General features: G+C 48.5%; 2 protein-coding genes and 1 long non-coding RNA gene across 4 annotated transcripts in view; 2 read left to right on the top strand and 1 right to left on the bottom strand.

The window, feature by feature from the left end:
* Window positions 1-1,604, top strand: part of MAN1C1 (mannosidase alpha class 1C member 1) — a 43,466-nt gene extending 41,862 nt beyond the window's left edge. The window contains exon 12 of the mRNA XM_052698847.1: window positions 115-1,604. Within this exon, the coding sequence (XP_052554807.1) occupies window positions 115-232 (118 nt within the window). The 3' untranslated portion in view covers window positions 233-1,604. The remainder of the gene's footprint in view (window positions 1-114) is intronic.
* LOC128088383 (uncharacterized) lies at window positions 742-6,535 on the bottom strand. Its single transcript, XR_008210235.1, has 2 exons — window positions 6,380-6,535; window positions 742-6,002 (listed from the first exon to the last, which is right to left on the bottom strand). It is a non-coding gene; the product is annotated as an uncharacterized LOC128088383 (long non-coding RNA).
* On the top strand, window positions 6,528-22,953 carry SELENON (selenoprotein N). Of its 2 annotated transcripts, none has more exons than XM_052698849.1 (12): window positions 6,528-6,688; window positions 9,774-9,891; window positions 10,670-10,797; window positions 11,450-11,662; window positions 12,329-12,453; window positions 13,760-13,897; window positions 15,528-15,609; window positions 16,559-16,747; window positions 17,682-17,787; window positions 18,643-18,755; window positions 19,436-19,537; window positions 20,118-22,953. In XM_052698849.1, the coding sequence occupies exons 1-12, from the start codon at window positions 6,581-6,583 to the stop codon at window positions 20,286-20,288; spliced, it is 1,593 nt and encodes a 530-aa protein (XP_052554809.1). In that variant the 5' UTR covers window positions 6,528-6,580; the 3' UTR covers window positions 20,289-22,953. The 2 variants fall into 2 exon arrangements, with proteins under 2 accessions (XP_052554809.1, XP_052554810.1); XM_052698850.1 differs by lacking the exon at window positions 6,528-6,688 and adding an exon at window positions 9,258-9,396.
* Window positions 22,954-23,028: the final 75 nt, after the last annotated feature.

A 23,028-nucleotide genomic window follows, 5' to 3' on the forward strand; every position in this document is an offset into this window, starting at 1 on the left:
GGGAGCAGCAGCCCCATCGCATTCTGGCTCTCTTGCGCATGCTTAGCGTCCCACCCGAGCTCCTTTTAATCTCCCTTTGTGTCCATCTTCTTCCCCTTGCCCTGATGGCTGCAGGTACCTCTATCTTCTGTTCTGTGAAGATGACGTGCTGTCTCTGGATGACTGGGTGTTCAACACAGAGGCTCACCCCCTGCCAGTCAACCACTCAAACTTTAAAGCAAGCGTGCAATAGTGAGGCCATTGCCCAGCACCCTGCTCCCACAACATCAGCAGGTTACTGCATTTCCTTTCCATTAAAGGAATTTGTGTTGTTCCTGAAATGGTATTTTGGGGCACTAGTCCAATTCCGGACAGTATTCTATTGGGAAGATGAAACCATGAAGTAAGCACCTTATTTTCCTCTGTGAGGAGCTCTAATAGCCTGATAATGAGATGTTTATTCTGGGCCATACTGAACACAGTTCATAGACATTCCTTTCTACAGAGAATTTATATGAAATCCACTGACTTTGCTTTATAGTGGCCAAAGGACTGGAAGTTTTCCATAGAACAGACCTCCCCACAACACACACACGCTCCTCCTCTCATTTTTTGTTTCATTTTTGCCTTTTATACGCCGTTGGATTTATCACCTTTCTAATTAACAGTTTTCAATAGACTGTGCTTTCTAAGTGGTGTCAAAACTGTAACTGAAGCAAAACCTGTCAGCAAAATTCTTTATCCTGATGTATTTTTATACTCTTTTTTTTTCCTGTGTTCTTAAAACACATTTACTACACATCATATCTCATTTAACTCTCCATTATCATTTTTGTGCTTTTCTACTTTTATTTAGAACTAAGTGTTACGAATCACTTGTAATAATTCCACTGCTGTAATAGTCAAATCTGTGAAATGGAATATAAGTCTTGTAAAATAAAAAGCATTTCTGGGTTGATCCTACTTTAAAGCCATATGCCAAAGACTTGTTACATTGCTTGTTGAGATGGCTGACAATACTGGTTGGTTTCAGGGATGTTTCTCCAGATCTGTTGATTTCCAGTGTTATCTAACCAGAATATGGACAGCAGTTCCCATCTGCACCGCTCTTCAATTGCTTGTTTGCTGTCTGCTATCAGTTAGCAGGAGTTCTACTTGATACCTTATTTTCTAGCAAAAAAATAAATAATCCCCAGGTAAGTTGGCTTCTGGAATGAAGTAATAGGAGAAAAAGTGAGTAAAAAATTGAAGCCAGATTGTTCAGCTTGTCCCTGCTGTTCACCACGTGTGTCTTCAGTGTGAGACTGAGCAGAAGATGGCTGTGCAGAGTCCCTGGGAGCCCTTGCTTAGCAGTTTGGGGCTGGGTGTGGGATGCTTGCTCCTGCCTGTCTTTCTTCTGGCCCCTGCAAAGCTGCACAGCCCTCCGAAGTTGGAGCGTTTTCCCCCATTTGAAGTTGCTTGGAGCAAGTTGTGGGAACAAAAGATGTGTTTTGAAATCCATGGTTGTGAATTGCCCAGGAGAAATAAGGATATCAGATATTATCTCTGTTCCTTGGGTAATAGTGTGGACTGGCAAGCTTGGCCTAGAGGAATGGTTATTGGTAAATAAACATCTTGGGAATTAATTGTCTTATCTGTGGGATTTGATTTTTGGGAAGTCAGCTGAGCCCAGATAACATTTATAATGGATCTAGGGAATTCCATACATTAAAACATGTGCTCTTGGAGCCTCTCACAACAGTGTTAGGTAAAACACAGCTCCCCGTAGGGTATTTCTGGCTTCCTTTAGGAACAGATCCTTGGTGCAGGGTTAAAACTGCTCTTCTCTTCCACATAAGTGAGCAGGGTTGGTATCAGTAAAGTCGCACACACTTAGGGAGGAAAGCTGCTGCTTTGTTGCAGTTCAGTGGCTGTATTGGCAATGAGAGTTTCCTCAGCTCAGGCCTGTTGATGTAAAGCTTACTGATGGCTGTTTGCTTACCACGACACTCGTGTGGAGGTTGGCACCAGTCACAAAAAAAATAAATAAAAGCTGTTTGTTGCAAACATCCTTAGAATTCATCCTTAGCATTTCCACTCCTGCAGACTGCGGTTCTGCAGGTACCTCTGGCCCTGCTTACAGTCAGCCACTCAAGTCAGTGGATTAATCACAGGCATTGCATTAAGCGTGCCTGCGTTTAGCAGGAAGAAAGACTGGTTCCAAGGATCAGCTCTGTTCTAAGGCACGGCCCTGAGCCACAACTGGGATTCTTCTGCCCTACAGCGATGCAGGTAATGGAAATGTTTGCCTCGGTGCTGTTCTGAAATGCTTCTGCTCTCTGCTCACTCCTTGGTGTGCCCTGAGCCTTGGATGCTTGCAGGACCCTCAGTTCTGGGCTTTCAGCTCTTATCCTGCCCCCACTCCATGTGCTTCCCACTAGGTAGGAGTGGGAGGATTTTTTGTGTTTGTCCACATGGGAAACCCCTCGATATTCATACTTCAAGTAGATTAATGGGGTGTTATGCACGAACCAGAGATCTCACTCTAAATGTCTAACAGAAACCATGTGGGAAGAGAGGTGTCTTTGGGCTGCTTTCCTGCCTTCTGCTTTCATGCCCCTCGTTGGGTGCATGATTTGGCTGTGCTTTAATGAGTGTGGTGGGGATTGGTTAATGGTCGGACTGCATGATCCTAAGGGTGTTTTCCAACCATTGTGATTCTGTGATTCAGTTATGTTGTTGATATGTGGTGTTTTGTACTTTAGAGTCACCTTAGCAGGAAATGTATCAGCCCAGGTTCTTTCCTATTTCCTCTCTTGCATTCAGATTCAGGAACTGAGATGATTGTGTTGACTTTCAGCATCAGAACGTGATCCTGGTTTATGTCTGTAGGGAATGTCCTTTAAATGGAGTTCTGATGAAAGCTCCATCACGTGCTGGAGATGAAAACTAGTAACTGGTAGAATAGCTGGCTGTTGCCAATTGACTGTACAGAGGAATAAGACAAAGCAAACCAGAAAATAAATGCATATCTGATTGTTTCATGTGTGATGCATTGTAACCAGAGCTAGCAGTTACAAAGTTCCAGCTGTTACTTCTCACTGCATTGGGTCTGTGGCTTCATTCTGTATGGAGACAGGTGATTAGAATGGAATCAGGAATGCTTTCAATAAGGATTGTCAATGCATTTTGCTGTTGTCAATGCTGTTGACTAGAGAGCCCATGTGAGTGACTTGCTGGAATGGATTGAAAATGAAAGCGAGGAATGCAAGCACATGGGAATTTGGGAGGTGTTGGCTCACACTCTTCTACTTGTGAAATGTCTGAACCAAACTTCACACTGCAGCTTCACTGCCCATTCCTTTCCTAGGGTGAAATGTGTTTCCCACGTCTGCCTGTGCAGTTCTGTGTCACACTGCATCTACCGTGAGACGCAAGCTGCAATAAACGCATCTCAGTAATTCTTATTCCCTTTGAGAGGCCCCATGTGAAGCCAGACTTCAATGCTCCCCGTTCCTTCCTGCTTTCCAAAGGATGTTTTGGGCTGCAGGCTGACCAGCACTCACTGCCTCAGGGGCTGTTCTGTTTCCAGGCACTTTGTCCATCTGTGGGCAGAGCTCCGACTTTAATGCTGCCTTCCATTACGTAAGGATCGCTTTGACTTTAGAACAGGCCAAGTTTCAGGCTATGGGAACGAGGCCATACATTTAAACGAGGACAGGGTTTCTCTCAGATCATGCCACTCTAGAACATGGAGGTGCTCTGTGTGTACGGAAAACCTGTTCTACTCCAAAAAAGCTCAATACAAGCTTTCCATTTCTCTACCAAGCTCTTCCTTTTTTCTTACTTTTGTCTGGACTCTCCCTGCTGGGAGCAGAGGAATGCAGGACAGTATTTTCCTGCTGGGTGAATTTTCATGATGCAAATCTTCCTCGTTATTTCTCTATCAGGAGGATTTCCTTTGAAACAAGGGTGCCTGGGTGGGCCGCAGATGTCTGAATATTTGAAATTCCTCCTCAGCACTGTAATGTGTGATCTCAAGAACCAGCAGCACAGAGCCAGAAGTTGGTTTTGTTCTCCTTTGAGGAGAATTGGTTCCCAGCAGATGCCCTGAATTACTTCACCTTTTGTCTTTCATTCTTCTTCCTACCAAATAATTCAACTCTGTCATTTTTTATATGCTTGCTGATGATGCTGGAAATGGTTCAGCTATAAAATGAGCCTCTCTGCTTCTTATCTACAAGATACCATTTTGGCTCTGCCAGCCACTCCATCAGGTCTCCTTTTCCATCTCCAGGGTCTGTCATTTCATGTCACCTCTTGCTCATTTCCCAGACACTCAGGTATATTTATCCTGTTTCAGAGCTGTCTCATCCTGTTATACTTTATGCTCTAAAAGCACTTGCTAGGTTATTTGAGGTAAACTAAAGCTCTCTACGCCTCTCTGTCCAACCTGGAGAGTCACGGAAAGTTTAAAGCACAGCTTCTTAACTGGAGACCAACTCAATCAGCATCGTCTCTATTCCAATCCATTATTCATTCAGTGCTTTGTTAATTCCATTCTTCCCATTTCTTCCCCATGGCCCCCAAGCTGTGCTCTTAGACTGATGGGGCAGAAAACAGTGATAGAGTTTTGTGAACACTTTTTTTTCTATAGGGTGACAGAAGGAGCCCTCTGCTCCCTCCCTCTGCCATGCAGATGTAACAGCACTGATTGGAGCGGTAGATAATCTCTGTTTATGTGTTACTGGGTGCCCCATTCTAGTGCACTGTGTTTAGAATAGAATAGTTTCAGTTGGACTCAATAATCTTTGTTGGTAGGTCCCTTCCAGCTGGCAGGCTACCCTGGAACTGAACCAAAGTTAAATTACGTTGAAGGGCGTTCTCCAAATGCCTCTTAATCGTGGACAGCCATCTCTCTATGAAGTCAGTTCTGGTATCTAACTACCCTCATAGTAAGTAAGTTATTCCTGATGTCCAATCTGAACCTCTCCTAACACAGCTTTGTGCCATTGCTATGCATCCTGCTGCTGATAACAGGGAGGAAAGGTGAATGCTTCCCTTCCTCACAGAGTTGTGGAGAGCAGTGAGGTGATTCCTCAACCTCTCCTGCAAGCTTCACACACATTGTCCTCAGATGCTTCTCATAGGACATTCATTCCTACCCTTTTACCAGCTTTGTTGTGTTCCTCTGGACACATGCAAGCATCTTAAAACCCTCTTTAAATTGAGAACAGCACACAGTATTCTAAGTGAGGCCAGACCAATGGTAAATATGTGAGAATCTCCTCTTGAGTGGCTGGTTGTGCTGTGTTTAATGCACCCCAGAATGCATAGGTTCACACTGAGACTGCTGTCAACCAGCTCCCCAGCCACTTATCTCCCAGTCCAAACCTGTGTGCAGCACTACTCTGTTCCTATGAAAACACAGTGCTTTTTTTGCTGGTCCTGGGGATTTCTCACAACTCCACACTCATGGCTTTTGTTCAGGGTTACCGGCCTCTTCCTTGAGCAGCTCACACTGCCTTCTTCATGGCTTTCAGTCTCGCTCTCTAACCAAAACTCTCCTTAGACAGAAATGATTAGGAAGGCTTACGAAACAGCAAAAGCTTCACAAGATTAAATGCTACTGCTTCCTGCTGCCCTTAGGGAGCTCAACCAACCTGCAGTGCTAACCCTGCAGCACCAAAACACAGCACTAAATCTTCCTGAGCAATGAAGATTTCAGTGCAGTGCAGGACTGCACGTAGGGAAGAGCAGGAGATGACTGATAGGGAAAAGATTAAAATGACTAAATATATACCTCTTGGCCAATCGAGTGCTAAGGAGCAGTGTGACAACCACCCAGAGGAGCACAAAGAACTCAGTGTGTCAAAGTTTGTGGTGTCACTGATGTCCGTAACAAGGGTGAGGGTGGTGGGAAGGACCCGAAGAAGACCGAGGTGCAAGGAGCAGGGATGGCAGCAGCTCCATTCAGACTGCAGGTGAGAATTGTCCTGTGGCTGCAAAGTGACCGAGCCATTACGGCCATGGGCCTTCAATCCCTGTGAAAGCAACGCAAGTGAAACTTGTACCGACTGTTAAAAGGGACAGGAGCACAGGTTTTATGATGAGCAGCTGTGGAAATCGGGATGGGTCAGGTTGGAAAAGAGGAGGCTGAGGGCAGAGCTTGTATCCTCACTATCTGTAAGGGGATTGCAGCGGGAGCAGGGCTGGGCTCTTATGCTGACAGGACACGGCCTCGAGTGTCACCAGGGGAGGTTTAGGTTGGATATCAGGAAAATCTTTACAGAAAGGGTTGTGGGCACCGGAACGGGCGCCCCAGGGAGGCGGTGGAGTCACCGTCCCGGACGCGTTCAAAATCCGTCTGGATGCGGTGCTCTGGGACACGGCTTAGCGGAGCGCCGTTCGGGTTACGTACGGTTAGGCTGCGGTTGGATCCGATCATCCGGAAGGTGTTTTCCAACCTGAGCAACCCGACAAAGCACAGCAGCTGCCAAGCACAAAGTTCCGTTTTTCCCTCTCACCCCCTCGGGGCCTCGCGCTGCGGGCGGAGCCCTTCCCTCAGCCCGGCTCCTCCCGCCGCGGCCATGGCGGAGCGGCGCCGCTGAGCGCTCGGCCCATGGCGGTTCCCGGCGCGGCGCCGTCGCGGCTGGCGCTGGCCCTGGCCGCCTTGGCAGCGCTGGCCGCCGTGAAGTATTACCGAGACGCCGAGGCCGCCCGGCAGCAGGTAACGGGACGGCGGGTCGGGCCGCTTCGGAAATGGAGGGCGGAGCGCATCCGCGATGGGGCTGAGGGGAAAGCGAGGCTTCGGTTGGCCGCCCCGCAGCTGTGGTGGGAGCTGAGCGAAGCGGGCTGAGGGGCGCTTGGACTGGAGTGAGCGAGCTGCGGGGCTGGGGGGTCCGCGATGGGGGAGAGTGGGACGTATGAAGGCCATAATGGGACTGAGGGGTCGTCGTGGGGCTGAGGTGGCATTCATACAGTGAGGTGGCCCTCATTGGGATGAGGGGGCCCTCATTGGGATGAGGGGGCCCTCATTGGGATGAGGGGGCCCTCATTGGGATGAGGGGGCCCTCATTGGGATGAGGGGGCCCTCATTGGGATGAGGGGGCCCTCATTGGGATGAGGGGGCCCTCATTGGGATGAGGGGGCCCTCATTGGGATGAGGGGGCCCTCATTGGGATGAGGGGGCCCTCATTGGGATGAGGGGGCCCTCATTGGGATGAGGGGGCCCTCATGGTGCTGACGTGACATTCACACAGCTAAGGCGGCCATCATAAGGCTGAGGGGTCCATCACAGCGCTGAGGTGGTCATCAATGGGCAGAAGGGTGCATCATCGGGATGAGGGGGCCATCATTGGGATGAGGGGGCCATCATTGGGATGAAGGGGCCATCATTGGGATGAGGGGGCCATCATTGGGATGAGGGGGCCATCATGGTGCTGACGTGACATTCGCACAGCTGAGGCCATCACGAGGTTGAGGATCCATCACTGCCCTTCAGTTCAAGGACAGGGAACTGCTTGAGAGAGTCCAGCGCAGAGCCACGACAGTGATGAAGGGAGTGGAGCATCTCCCTTAGGAGGAAAGGCGGAGGGAGACGGGTCTCTTTAGCTTGATGGAAGCTGAGGGGTGACCTCACTGATGTTGATAAATGTGTAAAGGGCGTCAGGAGGATGGAGCCAGGCTCTTCTCAGTGACATGCAGTGATGGGACAAGGGATGCAAGCTGGAACATAGGAGGTTCCACATAAAGACAAGAAAAAAAACTTCATCATAGTAAGGTTAATATCAGGATGCCCAGAGATACTGTGGGGTCTCCTTCTCTGGAAACATTTAAAACCCATCTGGGTGCATTCCTGTGTGACCTGATCCAGGTGCTCCTGCTCTCACAAGGAGATTGCACTAGATGATCTTTTGAGGTCCCTTCCAATCCCTGGCATTCTGTGGTTCTATGATCACAGTGCTGAGGCCTCCATCATGGGGCTGAGAAGGCCGCTGTGGTAGAGATGGTCACCAGGGTGATGGCAATGGTTGCCATGCTGAGGTGCTGTTGGCTCCCAGTGGGCTGTGAAGGCAGCCAGGGGTTGGTGGCACTGGAATCAGCGTTGTGGCAGGTTGTGACTGGGCAGTGCTGGAGATCAGAGAAAAAGTGAACAGGACGAAGCTTTTAACTTTTCTTCAGCTTGCTTAAAGCACGTGGTTCTGGTTATTGGAGTATGCTCTCCATTCTTATGGGCTGATAGACGGTAACGTCTTAACACCTGGCACCCACATTCCCTTCCTCATATTCTGCTGCCTTCGCTGCTCAGAAATGTTCTGCATGTGTGGGGCATAACTGATCCTCCATAACTGATCCTCTTTCTGCCTCCAGCTCTGTTAAGCAAATTATCATGTCGTTTTCCTAAGCTACAGCAGCAGGTGGTCTCACCAGCTCAAATCGTTGTTGCTCATTTGCCTTCCATCCCTTGAGGTCCGTCTCTGTGAAGTGCAAAAGAAGAGGGAGGCTCTGAAAGATTCATCAGCAGGGAATCGTCGATGGGCTTAGGATGCAGCCCGTCTCGTTAGAGCTTAGCACACAGCCTGGATGGCCTCCTGTGCAGAGGAGGTTGCCACTGTGCACAGCCTGTGCACTTTGCACTGTAAGGATGGTGCACTGTAAGGATGTTGCCATGCCCAAGCAAGCCCTGGAGCCTGGTCCAGCACTTCATGACATAACCCTGTCCCCTGGCTCTCAGCTAACAGGGCTCAGGAAAACGTTATGTAGAGCCCCGTGTTTGTTTGTCCCCATTCATCTGGGGAATAAAGGTGTGGTTTTGGCTTTAGAAACATGGGGATTCCTGAATGGGTTGCTCCTCTCAGTAGATAAATAACTCCCATGTTTCTTTACTCCTATTTGCAGCTGCGTAGTTCCTATGCGCTCTTCTCCACATTCCATGTTCTGTATTATTGCCTTTATTCAGTCATGTCTGAGTCCAGATCTCTGGTTTGTATTCCAGTATCTTTACTTTTTTATCTGCTCAGTCCTGAAACCACCCTGGGAGGCTCTTAAGTGCTTCTGTTGCTGCAGCTGATGGGAGCACAGCCTTCTGGGCTGCATTACTGCTGCTTCTGACTGGCAGGTAACAGACAGGAAAATAAACTAGTTCAGGAGCTGTGGGGATGGTAATGGTGCAGCAAACAATAAACAATTGAACAGCAGATGACAGTATTTGTCCTTTAGGTGTTCATTGGTGTGGCAGGGGAAGCTGCCCCAAAATGAGAGGCCAGGTGGGATCTGCTGGCTGTGAGTGATGCCACTGGTCTGTCTTGCTGTCCTTTCCTTCACAGCAATGTGGAGCTCTCTCGCCCTGCCTGCAAGTTGTTGTTTTTCCATCAGTAACAAATGCTGCAGAGTGGAAAAGTCCATCAGAATCTAGCCTTTCTGGGGCCATTTCAAGTGAGACTTCGCATTTCAATGCGTGTCATTGCTGTTTGCCATTGGGGCACCTTCATGTGGGCTTTGCAGGCTGTCCCACCAAGTGTTACAGAGGGAGAGACTGAGGCACAGGGATCTTACAGGAGTGTCTGGAGGAGGTGGTCGAGTTGTGGTTCCTGATGTACGGCTGGGTAGTGATACCTGTGGAGCAAGGAGCCAAAATCTTAGCCCAGTCATGACACAGGAGGCAAAATCCTGCCAAGGGATGTTAATCTGTTCGTTTCATCACTGCTTGTGGTCTGGAATGAATGCAAATTAACTCTGAAGCTGAGAGCGCCGCGAATGAGCCTCTGGGAGGGGTAGGGGTGATCCTCGCTTCCCCTTTCTTCCCATTGCAGGAGGTGGCGCTGAAGTCTTTGGGCAGTGAGGGGCTGTTTCTCTTTTCTTCTCTGGACACCAACAACGATCTGTACCTCAGCCCAGAGGAGTTCAAGCCGATAGCTGAGAAGCTGACAGGTGCGTTCCTGCCCGCCGCGCGGAGCTCGCTCTGCACACACTGAGCAGAAGCAATTTTGAGGGACGTCTTTATTTTTTTTTCTGGGTGCTGTTTTGGATCTTGCTTACATGAAGAGAGACTGCTCAGGGAAAGGCTTGAGCATTAGATGCTACTTTCACAAAGTTCAGTTTTTATAAGGCTAAAGGTCCCGTTTCTGGCCTAGCAGAGCATGTAAGTTACTTTGTCTGGAGCTTATAGGAGATTTGGGATGGATAAATGCAACAAATACAGCTCAGCCCAGGCTAGGCCAATACTGTTAGTGAATCCTATTTCAATCATATGCTTCTCTTGCTGCAGCATTCTCTCTCATAGCAGCTGTGAGAGGTCGTGTTTGGAGCTGTATCAGCACATAGCAAATGTCTCTTGGTGGTGCCAAGCAGGGGGAAGCGTGGTGATGATAACATCCAGCAGAACTTAACAGTACAATTGAAATGCACAGAGTTGCTTGCTTATGTTTAATGAATTGACTGAAGCACGTGTCTTTTCCCTCCTAGATTAGATGAGAGTGTTTAACAGCCGTGGAGTTTAAAGTGTCATCCACTGGAAGAAGGGCTCCCCTTTAAGTCATGTAGGAAAAGCCAGGTGTGGCTGCAAGTTCTGGTGGGTTCCCCATTGCACGCAGTGTAGTGACTGCTGGGGAGCTCCCAAATTAGCCAGGAAAAATGTATAATCACTTCACCATGGTTTAAGAGGGGAGGGAGGGGAAACAGCTGCTTTAATTCCTGTCTCCTTGTCTAGGAATTACTCCAGTCTCAGACTTTGAAGAGGATGTGCCTGATCCAAACGGGGAGACGTTGTCCGTTGTGGCCAAATTCCAGCCTTTGGTCATGGAAACGATGACGAAGAGCAAAGATGGTTTCTTGGGAGTATGTATCCTGCAGGATGTGTAGGGCCAGAAATACCAGTGTAACCATGTACTGTGGGCTGGTAGCATCTCCAGGAATGAGCACAGACAGTCAGCATCTTCTCTCAGTTCAGTGCCACCCGCAGACTCACTCAGTTAGCTTCAAGTCCTGCACCCAAGTCAGTGATTGAAACAATGGGAACTGGCCCTAAAATGGAGCCCTGTGGAACTCCACCAGTGATTGACCACCAGCCCGGTGTGACCCCATTTCCTTGAGCCCTTTGTCAGCCACTTGTTCACCCATCACGTTGTTTTTGTCCAGCTGTGTGCTTTGACCAGGAAGCTTGCAGCTTTCTGCAGTGTTGTACTGTGTTCAGTGCATTCAGCCCCACTGTGTCCCAAGGAATGAATGCTCTGCTCTTCCTGGGAAGCTTGAAGCAGACACCAGAGGTGGCTCCACCTCAAGCAGTGATGTTGTGCCCTGTTCACTGCCTCCCATTTTGCTCACGCAGTTGAAAGCTGACAGAACTATTTGATGGTGTTCGGGGTGGTGCAAAGAATTGAAAATATGATTATTATTATTTTTTCTTTCTCCTCTTAAGCACAGTTACATCCATCAGCATTGCTGTGTGTGTGAGGGCTGTAGGCTGGGCTCTGATGCTGTCTTTTAACAGATCTCTCACGTGGCTCTTTCTGGGCTGAGGAATTGGACTGCTCCTGCCTCCCTTAGGAGTGTGATGCTTGCCAGACAGTTTAAAGCCTTTCTTCCTCCGAAGAATAAACTGGATCTTGGTGATCCATGGTGGATAATTCCTAGCGAATTGAACATCTTCACTGGATATCTTTCCAACAACAGGTTTTACCCTCCACCTCCCAAAGGCAAAGAGGTGAGATACGAAACTTGATTCCCATACATCTGAGAGGTGGCTTGTATGAATGTGTACTGCTTTATAGCCCAGATAAATTGAATGGACAAGGCTATTGCTTGTCTCACTGGACTTTCCAAGGCAGCAAAAAGGCTGCAGGGTACAGCCAGGAGCATTGTCTTCTAAATCAGAGGTAAAAACTGAATTATTTCAGTAAAAACTGAAAGCAGGCAATATCTCAGGGTATCTGTCATTTGTAAGGCTGACTGGAGGAACTCCGTTTTGCTTTATGGCTTCTTAGTCTAGCTGTAAAGCCAGTGTGGGTGCCCAAATAGGTGTCCCTGATCACACAGCTGATACATCTTCACAGTCTGTGTTTATTGATTGCTTAGTCACTCTTGAGGAGTATTGATTGGATACGTGGATCAGTTTAGCATGCTCATTCACTCAATTGGGATCATGGAATCTCGTGAACAACAGGAATAGCTTTAAAAAACATGGGCGATGGATTTATTATTAAAGAAAGCCTCTATTTTGTGGCTAGGTAGGACCCCAAGCTAATTTTCAAGTCACAGCGAGTCTCCTGTCTTGCTGATCTGATGGGGGGTTGTTTTGGGGCTGCATCTGACCTGTTACCTGCGATAGGCAAGGTGCTGTCATTCTTATCTCTTACAATTCTTGCCATAGATCATCATCCACAGGCTTCTGAGCATGTTCCACCCGCGCCCCTTCGTCAAAACCCGCTTTGCTCCCCAAGGATCCGTGGCCTGTATCCAAGCCATCAGCACCTACTACTACACCATAGCATTCAGGTAAGGGCACGGGGCCAGCCTTTAGAGAACTTGTGTTTTGTATCTCAGGGGAGTGGAGAAGGCTGCAATGTGCCAGAGAGCGTGTGTGTGCTGTGTGTGCTCTGTGTGTGCTTTGTGTGTGCTTTGTGTGTGCTCTGTGTGTGCTCTGTGTGTGCTGTGTGTGTGCTTTGTGTGTGCTGTGTGTGCTCTGTGTGTGCTCTGTGTGTGCTCTGTGTGTGCTCTGTGTGTGCTCTGTGTGTGCTGTGTGTGCTCTGTGTGTGCTCTGTGTGTGCTTTGTGTGTGCTCTGTGTGCTGTGTGTATGCTTTGTGTGCTCTGTGTGTGCTTTGTGTGTGCTCTGTGTGTGCTTTGTGTGTGCTTTGTGTGTGCTCTGTGTGCTCTGTGTGCTCTGTGTGCTCTGTGTGCTCTGTGTGCTCTGTGTGTGCTCTGTGTGCTCTGTGTGTGCTGTGTGTGCTGTGTGTGCTCTGTGTGTGCTGTGTGTGTGCTTTGTGTGTGCTGTGTGTGTGCTGTGTGTGTGCTTTGTGTGTGCTTTGTGTGTGCTCTGTGTGTGCTGTGTGTGTGCTTTGTGTGTGCTGTGTGTGTGCTGTGTGTGTGCTCTGTGTGCTGTGTGTGTGCTCTGTGTGCTGTGTGTGTGCTCTGTGTGTGCTCTGTGTGCTGTGTGTGTGCTCTGTGTGCTCTGTGTGCTGTGTGTGTGCTCTGTGTGTGCTCTGTGTGCAGTGCTGTGCCCAGACTAGAGATGTGCCCTGGCTGGAGTTGGATGGGAGCAGCTGTGTGATGCTTTCCTGAGGCCTGAAGGTGGCACCTGTGTTCTCCCAGGGTCACAGCATGCGTGGTGTTGCCCAGGTGCAGGACAGCAGCCAGTATGCTGTCACACTTTGCAGTGTTTGACTGAAATTCTGAGGAGGAAGAGGGGGGATGGAGCATTTCTCCAAGGGAAGGGAGGATTCTATAGAATTGTTTTACTGTCTTTGTTAAATACAACTGCTACTTGCCCAATTAGACTGGATGGCAGACTGAGGGCATCTGAGTTTGTTTCTGTGCTTCAGGGTCTCATAATGTAATTCACCCTTGCTGGGTGTACACTTACTGCCCACTTCCAAAAGGTATCAGTACCCACGACACTGCTGACCCTGGGAATCTGCTCCAGTTTTACCTTCTTTGTTGTGTGACATGAAAAGCTTTTTGAACCGAGCCTCTCTCCTGCAGCTGTACTTTCTGGTGCCTGCAGATCACTTCTCTCTGCTGTCGTTTACAGTGCACAATCCCTTCCTCCCAGCTCTGGAGCTGATGGCTCCCATCTCGTTTCAGGATCCATGCTGAGTTCCAGCTGAACGAGCCACCAGACTTCCCCTTCTGGTTTTCCCCAGGCCAGTTCACAGGTTACATTGTCCTCTCCAAGGATTCTTCCCATGTGCGAGAGTTTAAGCTCTTCGTCCCTAACAAGAGGTACAGCAGTTTATTTTGTGTGCTGAACAGACCTGAGGGTTGTGGTAAATGAAGCCCAGGGACTCTGGGATCCTGTCCTGTACAAAGCAGAGGTGGAGACTGTGCATGGAAGGAGGCTGGTGGGCTCTTTTTATTTGAAAATATGGGTGCAGTGACAGCCCTGAGCAAAGCACTGCAGTGCATGGTTGTCCTGGCCTGTACAGGAAAGGCAAATCTGCAGTCTGAGCTCTATGCATTATAGTTTTGCTGTTTGCTTCTGTTTTGTTTGCACATCCTTCTCTGCTAGTGTTGTCGTGTTTTCTGTAGGTAGAACCAAACTATCAGTTCCCTAAACTGGATCTGGTGCAGTTTTTTCAGGAATACTTCTGCTTATCAACAGGTGCGAGGGGAGAGCATCAGGCCTGGGAGAGGCAGAGAAGGACAAGGACTGAGGGGGGAGGGAGGGACAAGCTGGGCAGAGATCACAGGAGACACAGGGTGTAAATGGGGCTAGGGACTGATGTCTTTGTATAACCTGACTGTAATGAGAATCCAAGTCTGAGCTGTACCGTGCCACACCAGCTCAGAAGGGAGGTATCTGCAGCCACTTGGGAAGACACAAGGGAATGGTGAGTTTAAGCTTTCCTAGAGATATTGCCCTAGAGACAGACAGCAGCCTCTTCATTATCAGCACTGCTTCAGGCTGGCTGTGATCCTCTGCCCTGTCCCTGCAGCCCCTGCTTGGCCAGGACACTTGGAGAAGTCAAATGCTTGTTGTAAGCTGCAAAGGCTCCTTGGGTGTCAGCTGGATGAGCTGATGCTTTTCAGCCAACTCCTTGGAAAATCTGAGTGAAATGAGCTTTACAGTTGCCTGTAATACCAGCAAATGCATCTCTGCAGTTGCTGAGAATCCCTGACTTATTTTAGGGTCTGATTCATTCACCAGGAACTGTCCCTTTGTACTTGGAGCATGGGGAGAGCTGGAAGGGGTCTGAAGAGGCAGCAGCCCCTGATGATCTCAGTGCCTGGCTGAAAGCCCTGAAGTTCAGCAGAGTCTGATGCACACGCTTCAAAACATTTCTGCTTGTCTCATTTCGTTTTATGGTGTAGTTTCACACCAGCTCATTCCTGCTCTCTGGCAAGCAGCTGGAAGTGTTCTAGGGGAAGGGAGCCTCAATTCTCTTTGCCTGTGATGGCACGAGAGAAAATTACATTTTAAAATCCTGGTGTCTCTGTCCTTATGGCTCTGTCAGCACATTCAGCAGAGCAAGCAGACGCTTACAGCTCTGCCAGAACTCCTTACAAAAAGCCTTTTGCTTCCAAAAAAAAAAGCCAATAAAAACCACACTTTTAAAAGTTCAGAGAGATCAGAATGTGCAAGTGCTGGCAGGGAAGGATGTGCAAATATACCTCTGTCTTCTTTAGTTTGATGCTACTCAAATGTATGAATGCATTTGCCTGAAACGTTGGGTGGGTGTTTGGGCCCTGAGCCAGCAGGGATCCACCATCATTGATCCTGTGCAGGAAACACTGTGATCTCTAGGAACCTCCAGGTTCTGAGCCTCAGTGCGGGCCGTTGAAGAAGAGCATCAGGATTTGCCATGCACAGCTTTAGCCTTGGGTGGCTGAACGTTCTGGGTTCACCTTGCAGGTCTCTGAATGTTGATATGGAGTGGCTGTATGGAGCGAGTGAAGGCAGCAACATGGAAGTGGATATAGGTTACCTGCCTCAGGTCTGTAACCACACTCGGTCCTCTGTGTGCATGCTGGATCTTGGCAAGGATTTATGCTGCCTGAGCTGCATAACCTCAGTTATCCCTGCTAGTTAGAGCTTTCTGTTGAATGCTTCCATATAGTAATATATTCTCTGTTGATCTGTGTATGTCCTTTGCAGCAACGTGACTGTACACCCCCCTGTTGGTCCCTGTGGGTTGAATCTTAACCTCCTGGACTCACATGAACTTTTCTATTTTTAAAGAGCTGGCTGACAGGCAGAAGGGGCGAGGGAGCTGGAGGCAGGCTCTGAGCCCAGAGGGCTGTGTGTACGACAGTGTGTCTGGATTCAGACACTGCGTGAGCTTATTCCTCTATTCTGTGGTAATCCCAGTTCTTGGGACAGGAAACATGAGTCAGAATTTTGAGTACCTGAATTTAACAGTCCCGTTTTCTCCTGAACTCAATTCCATATTTATTTTTAATCAGCAAAATTAGTGAAAACAGACTTAGAAAATAGTTTCCATTGTACCAGGAGTCCGAGCTACAGGGCAGCTCCTGAACAGCTTTCTTTGTTGCACTTTCTTGTGCCTATAGGCACAGACTGTATAAGGGCTTTGCTGATCGTGTGAACAAGATTAGCTCTGCAGATTCTAATCATTTTGAGGGTCTGATATGCCACAGTCAATAATCTCCACTCAGAAGATGGCAACACATGATGAACAAGTCTCATGCATTTCCAGTCTAGATAGCACAGGCAAACAATAACTGACAGAAATGAAGTTGCCTTCTTGTTATTCCCCAGTAAAACGAATCTACGGTTGTTCAGGTGCAGCTCCAGGATAGATGGGTCTCTGTCTTCATTAGGAGCTGTGAAGTCTTAATTTGCATCTTTATCCCGTCCTGCTATACATAAAAACCCATAGCTGAATATCTACAACGTCTGACTCTGAGCCTCTTCTCCTGCAGATGGAGCTGGAATCCACGGGGCCCTCAATCCCCTCTGTGATCTATGATGAGAATGGAAATGTGATTGACAGCAGGGATCCCTCAGGGGAGCCTATTCAGTTTGTGTTTGAAGAGATAACCTGGCAGCAGGAAATCTCCTGGGAAGAGGCAGCCCAGAAGCTGGAGGTGGCCATGTATCCATTTAAGAAGGTGAGGAACAGGCTGTGCTTTTCACTGGCATGTTTCCCTGAGGCAGGTCATTTTTACTGAGATGTTCAGTCACTTTGAGGACCAGCAGAAACCAGAGGCCACAACCTGCTCAGCATTCAGAGTGGTATGAGCAACTCAGAGTGTGCTCCCTATGCTGCTGCATCCTACAGTGATTTATAGCACTGGGTTATATATAGAAACTATTTAATATAACAATAGCCTGTGGAACAGATGGCAGCTGCCTGTCACTCCTTCCTTGGCTAAGGAATGCTCCCCTGACTGTCTCCTTGAGCTTGCAAGTCTCACTTTCACCTGCTCAATTGGTGATAAAATTCCCTTCATTTGAGTAATCGGAACATTTTCTGTGCAGGGTCCTTCTCAGACATTTTTTAAGCTGTTTCAGTGAGACTTTGTGATAAATATCTCAAGTTCAGGTTTCCCAGCCTGCAGAGGCACATCTGGAGGCTGTCTGCAATGTGTGAAGTTGGCTGTGCAAATAAAAGCCCACTTGCTGTGAGGGGTTTGTTACAGTCTCACTGTATCCTCAGCTGTTTGTCAGACCTGAGGGTAATTCTATCTTCCTGAAGGTTTCCTAAAGGAATGGAATGGGTAACATGGTAACACAGTTAATGCTTCAGACTTGCTATGCCTTGCTGCGTTCTACTTGAGCAGCAGTAACAAGATGACCAGCTGAAAGTCAGCAGGAAAAGAGGTTGTTCTTGCATTGCCTCCCTGCTTCGTGTTGACTCTGTGGTGAGGGAAGATAAAAATCCCCCTTGGGGAGAGCACCACAGTTAGAATTGCTTTGGTTTACAGGAACTGCTGTAGCTCATTGTAGGCCATCTCTGGGGTGTGGAAGATTTGGTTCCTTCACATCCCTTTTGTATTTGGGATAAGCTGTTCTTTGTTTCTCAAGTCTCCTATCTGTCTCCAGGTCTCCTATCTTCCCTTCACAGAAGCTTTTGAGAGAGCAAAAGCAGAAAAGAAGCTGGTGCACTCAATCCTGCTGTGGGGTGCCCTGGATGACCAGTCCTGCTGAGGTGAGGGACTCTCCCACAACAGCTGGAGGAATGATGTACCTCATTCTGGGTCTGAGAAGGGCTGAGTGTCAGGAAGCTGGCAGGGAGCCAGTGGTAAATGTTATGTTACTTATTTTGGTACTGAATATGCCTGGATAGAAAAGGGCTGGAAGTGGGGAATTATTGATCAGAGCTTTGATACCAGTGGTAAAATTAGATGTATTAGAGAAAAGCCTTAGGTGACTCAGTCATTTAGGTGCCTTTGTTGAGGGGAAGGTGTGGATTTGATCTTCCCTCTTCCCTTCTCAGTCTGCTGAGGTAGAGGCAGCATCTGCAGAGTTAAAGAGACACTGCTCTCTGCTTTGTCCCTGACACCAGCATGGGAGAAGCCAGAGCCAGGTGTGGGCCTGGAATTGTGCTGCTGTGAGGCTGTTCCTCCATGTGCCCAATAACTTGTGTGCTACAGAAGAGGGGAGAAACATCTGGGAGAGGTGTGGAAATCTTTGTCCTGTCTGCCCTTAAAAACTCTCTATGCAGATTGCTCTGCTTAGTGTGAAAAGCAAGAGGCACTCAGGGTGAGTGCGCAGGCTGATCTTTTCTGAAAAGCACCAGCCCTGTCAGCCCCTGTGACATTCTTGCCCCGGTCCTTGTGCTGTTTTGCAGGTGGGTGGGATCTGCTCTGGTGAGTCTTCTTTACCAGCAGTGTATGCTGGAAGCAGTAAGCTATGGAAAACTGTCAGCAGAGGGGAAATAAGACCGTGTGCCAGGTTAGGGAGAGCCTAAGGCAGCTGCTGCAGCAGCTCAGCAGTGGCGTGAATCGTGGCAACAATCAGCCTGGAAGCTGCAAACAACTCTCTGCCCCTCTTTGTGTGCCAGGTTCAGGGCGAACTCTCCGGGAGACTGTCCTGGAAAGTTCGCCCATCCTCGCCCTGCTGAATGAGAGCTTCATTAGCAGCTGGTCACTTGTAAAGGAGCTGGAAGAGCTGCAGGTGAGTGTCACAGCCCCTCTGCTTTCTTTGTGTTTGGTGCTGGTGAACGCAGGTGGTGCTTGGCACAGAGGTGCTGGCAGAAGAGGGGAGATCACACCTGTGCAGATGAGGGATTTTGGTTCCAAGCCTTGTGTGTTCTAGTGACCAGAGGCAGAACAAACACCAGATAGAGGCTGGCTAAGAAAATAGCACAGTCATCCCTTTCACTCTGTCATGGTGGCAGTACAAAAAACCAAACCAGATGTTTCACTGCTCCCAGATGCTTTAAGCCTTGTCCAGGGCTTGTTGTGCTATTGGCAGGCTGACTTCTCTGTAACCCAGGCACTAACCAAATTCTCTGACTCCTGGATCTCCTGACTGCACCTTTCCCCACTCATGAGTCTATCCCTCGGCCTTTGCTGAAAGCAGGGGTCAGTTACAGAGCTGGAGATGCTGGGAAAAGCTGGGGTTGGACTGTTGATGTGCCTGGGAACTGCCAGTAATGGGATGATTTTGTTTTTGGAGGAGAAAAGCTTAGCAGAAGTGTGAGGGCAGGGGGACACTTGCAAGGGAATAATAAAGCAGATCATGAAAATGGAGGCAGCTACCGTGTTACAGAGTGGTTCTCATGTTAGCTTTACTCCTGCTTTCTTCTGCTAGTTTTGGTGTATACAGTGTGTTTCTTTGGGGTTCCTTTACAGACAAACAGGGAGAATGAGTTCTACAGCAAGCTGGCTGACCTGCACCTTGAAAAATACAACTTCCCTGTGGAGATGATCATCTGCCTTCCCAATGGCACGGTGGTACGATCGTTATCTCTTCAATTTTCCTTGGTTCTCCCCACCTGAATGTACTCTCACCTGCAGAGCCTGAATGCCATGCTCCCTCAGCCATTCTGTGGCTCCTCAATGCTTTGTAGGACTGTGTGTTGTTCTCGTGGATGACGCAGTGACTCTGTGGGCCCCTCTCCTATTTCCTTTGGGGAATGGAAGGCATTTTAAACACATGTGCTGGTTTTGCATGTAGGCTGGTCTGATAGCATGCACCCCAGCAGTCAGCATGGCTGGGCTGCCACGTGCTGACTTGCACTCGTTGCTAAGTTTCACACCTGTGTGATTTCTTCCCAATCCCCTTCGTATTTTTCTTAATCTAAATGAGGGGTCAGCACTCTCAAGAGAAAGAATGGACCATGGACCGTTGTCTTTTGCTCATCTTTGTCTGACTGTGAAATAGAAACCCGAATCCTCGATGCTGAATTAGCATTTGCAAAGTGTTTGAGATTCTTTCAGAGTTGTTGCAGTCTTGTGTCATGGCTAGAGGCCAAGGCAGTGGATGGGAGATTATGCAGGCCTTTAAAGTCTTCTCATCTGTTTTCTCTCCTAGATTCACCATATCAATGCCAACTACTTCCTGGATATTACTTCTATGAAGCCTGAAGATGTTGAAAGTAGTATCTTTAGTTTCTCATCCAATTTTGATGACCCTTCTACTGCAACTTACCTCCAGTTTCTTAAGGAAGGACTGCAAAGAGCAAAAGCTTATTTGCAGAACTAAAACCAAAGGCACCTGAATGCCTCATGGAGTTGGCCAAACACTTCAGACATCCATTTCGATTGCAGCAGTTCTTCCTCATCTTTGTGCCATGCACTGATGTTAAGATGCAGACAATTCCAGAACGGGGGCTTTTCCATGGATGATCTGGAGATGTTGGTTCAAGGCTAAACTTCCAAGTGATACCAGTTTATGTCATCTGCCCTTCTGAGTTCAGGCAAGTTTTTACAGGAGTGAAAATACTTGGATCTATAAACATTCTTTGTGCATACATCTTGCCACCCACCCCCATACTCTTCCTCCTCCTGCTCAGACTCTGGGATGAAACTCTTTTTACAGCCATACCAAGCATTACCAGGAAACATCTGATCTCAAGGACTGTGTGTTGAGTTACAGAGAACAGCACTGTTGTGATGACTGAACAATCATGATGCACATCCGTGCTGTGTGGGCAAGTGCACAGAATCCAGTGCAGACAGCAAGCTCTTCCCTGGGCAGCTGGTGTGTGCCGAGCTTCCTGCCAGCAGCACTGAGCTGTAAGCTGCTCTGTGGCGTGGATCCCAGTTCTTTGTGACAGCATTCTTGACAGCAGTGGCAACCTGTGTGTAAAGGACTGTAGCTGATAATGTGTAGGCGTGGAAGTAGGAAGATCTAGCTTGATCTCTGAAGTAGCCTCCTCCCAGCTTCCTGGGATGGTTATCCTGAGCGACGTGGTGCAAGAGCTGTATCACTCAGTCTTTGCAGCTGATGGAGATGGTGAGGTTGATGTGGTGCAACTAGGAGTGGAGAATGGGGCGTTGGAGGTATGGTGCAGCTCGGAGATGTCAGGTATGGGTTAACTTGGGGACTAAGGGCCAGAGCCTCTGGCAGTGAGCTCCACCTGTCCTAGGGTGTGCCTACAGGCGATGGGAGCTGTACTGAACTGTGCCCCCATCCTATTCAGACCAAAGCTACTCCCACCCCACCTGTTCTGAGAGCTTTGTTCTCCCAGCGTGTCGGCAGCAGTGACAAAATACTCAGTGCACGTTTGCTCTGATTTCTCAAGTCATACTGAATAATGAACCGTGATAAAGTTACCTTTAGGAAGGGGAGATTCAGCCTTATCCTGAGAGTTTTGGATGGTTTAGAATGGACCAGTTTTAAAGAAACTGCCAGGAGCATTTTCCAGGGAGGGAACTGTTCGGACAGAGCGCCAATTGCTCTTGTCTATAAACATCCTGAGCAGTTGTTCCTCCTCTGTACCAATGGCTGACTGCACAGTGAGTGAAATTTAGGGAAGGAAAAGTAAAAGAAATGGTGTTCTAAGCACATTCCTGTAGATAGGTGAGACAAACCATCTTCAAAAGATGCCTGCAAGCAGCCCTTTCAATTGATACTTTTTCTGCTCTCTGAAGCACAGTTTTGTTGGACCTAATCCAAAGTTAGGGGAAAGGGGGGTACTTTCATTCTGGGCATCAGGACCTGGAAGGGATGCTGGGGTCACGACTCACAGAAACACAGAAGGGAAAAGGTTGGAAGGGATCTCTGGAGGTCATCAGGCTGAGTTTAGATGGACCTCTGAACAACTCAGTGTAGTGTAGCTAATTGCTCTAAGTGAGATTAATTACCTGTGGGATGTTTCCTAGTATTGGCTTTTTAACTATGCATTAGTTCCACACTTTTCTAGCCCTCCAAGTGGCCTGCAGTAATTACAGGTTTGGATTACATACAGGCAGTGCTTTCAGTGGTGGCTGTGGAAAGTGTCAAAGCCTCCAGACAGCGTTAAAGAGACCAGGAGTCAAGTCACCATGGCAGCTCAGCCCCCTCTGACCTTTCTGGGGACTTTGAATCAAGGCAAGAGCAACAGAGCACAGTGCCTACCTCCATCCAGCACCTTGGGAAGCACTGCTTTAGTGTTATCTGCTCTTACAGCTTTTACAGCAGGAGCTTTACCTGAGGGTTTCTGTTCATTTCTCACTTTTTGTTAGCCTCTTAGTCTGGAGCTGCAGACTTCAAAGCAGCACACGTGTATTCATTCCATTTATTTCTCTTTTGACTGGTTTTGCAGCAGAAGGGGCCAGAGAGAGCAGTGGCTGAAACAACTCAGGGTTGTCTCCTCAAGGCTTGGGGAATCAGGTACAGGAGCAGTTCTGCAAAGCTAGGGAGCAGCAGGCAGAGGAGGGACCGGAGCCCCTCTCCCTGGTGCTGTGAGCACAGCAAGAAGGGATTCGTCTGAATTGAAGCAGGAGCCCAGACAGCCTGGAGCAATGTGGAGAATCCTGGATTCAGCAGTGTCCTCGTGTTATCTCATGAACCACAAGACATCGCAATCAACCTGTCACCTTCCATCCACTGCTGTGAATGGGCTCTGGACAGAAACTGTTAGCTGAGGACTTTTTTTTTTAATACGTGCCAAGCGTTTTCTCTTATATTTGTAATCTTACTATATTTTTCAGTAAGCTTGTGATATTCCAAAGGGGGAGGGCGATGCTGCTTTTCACGATCTCCTGTGCTTCGTGACGCTCTGGCCTTAAATCCACAAACGGGTCAGAGCTGATGTCTGCCAGCAGCACTTCGTGGGAAAGCAGCGCTGCTCCGCCTCTGGATCTGCGTGCGCCGGTGCCGCTCGGTGTGACGGGCTGTCCGGGCCGCCTGTAGCCGCGTTCCTTAAACCGATCCCACCAGCTCAGCCTCGCTCAGTCCTTGCCTGCAGAACGCCGGGTGGGGTGTTGGGGGCGCGCTCCATCCCACGTGCTGCCTACGG

The sequence above is a fragment of the Tympanuchus pallidicinctus genome, unplaced genomic scaffold (genome assembly GCF_026119805.1).
Source record: "Tympanuchus pallidicinctus isolate F22 unplaced genomic scaffold, pur_lepc_1.0 scaffold33, whole genome shotgun sequence".
NCBI classification, from domain to species: domain Eukaryota; kingdom Metazoa; phylum Chordata; class Aves; order Galliformes; family Phasianidae; genus Tympanuchus; species Tympanuchus pallidicinctus.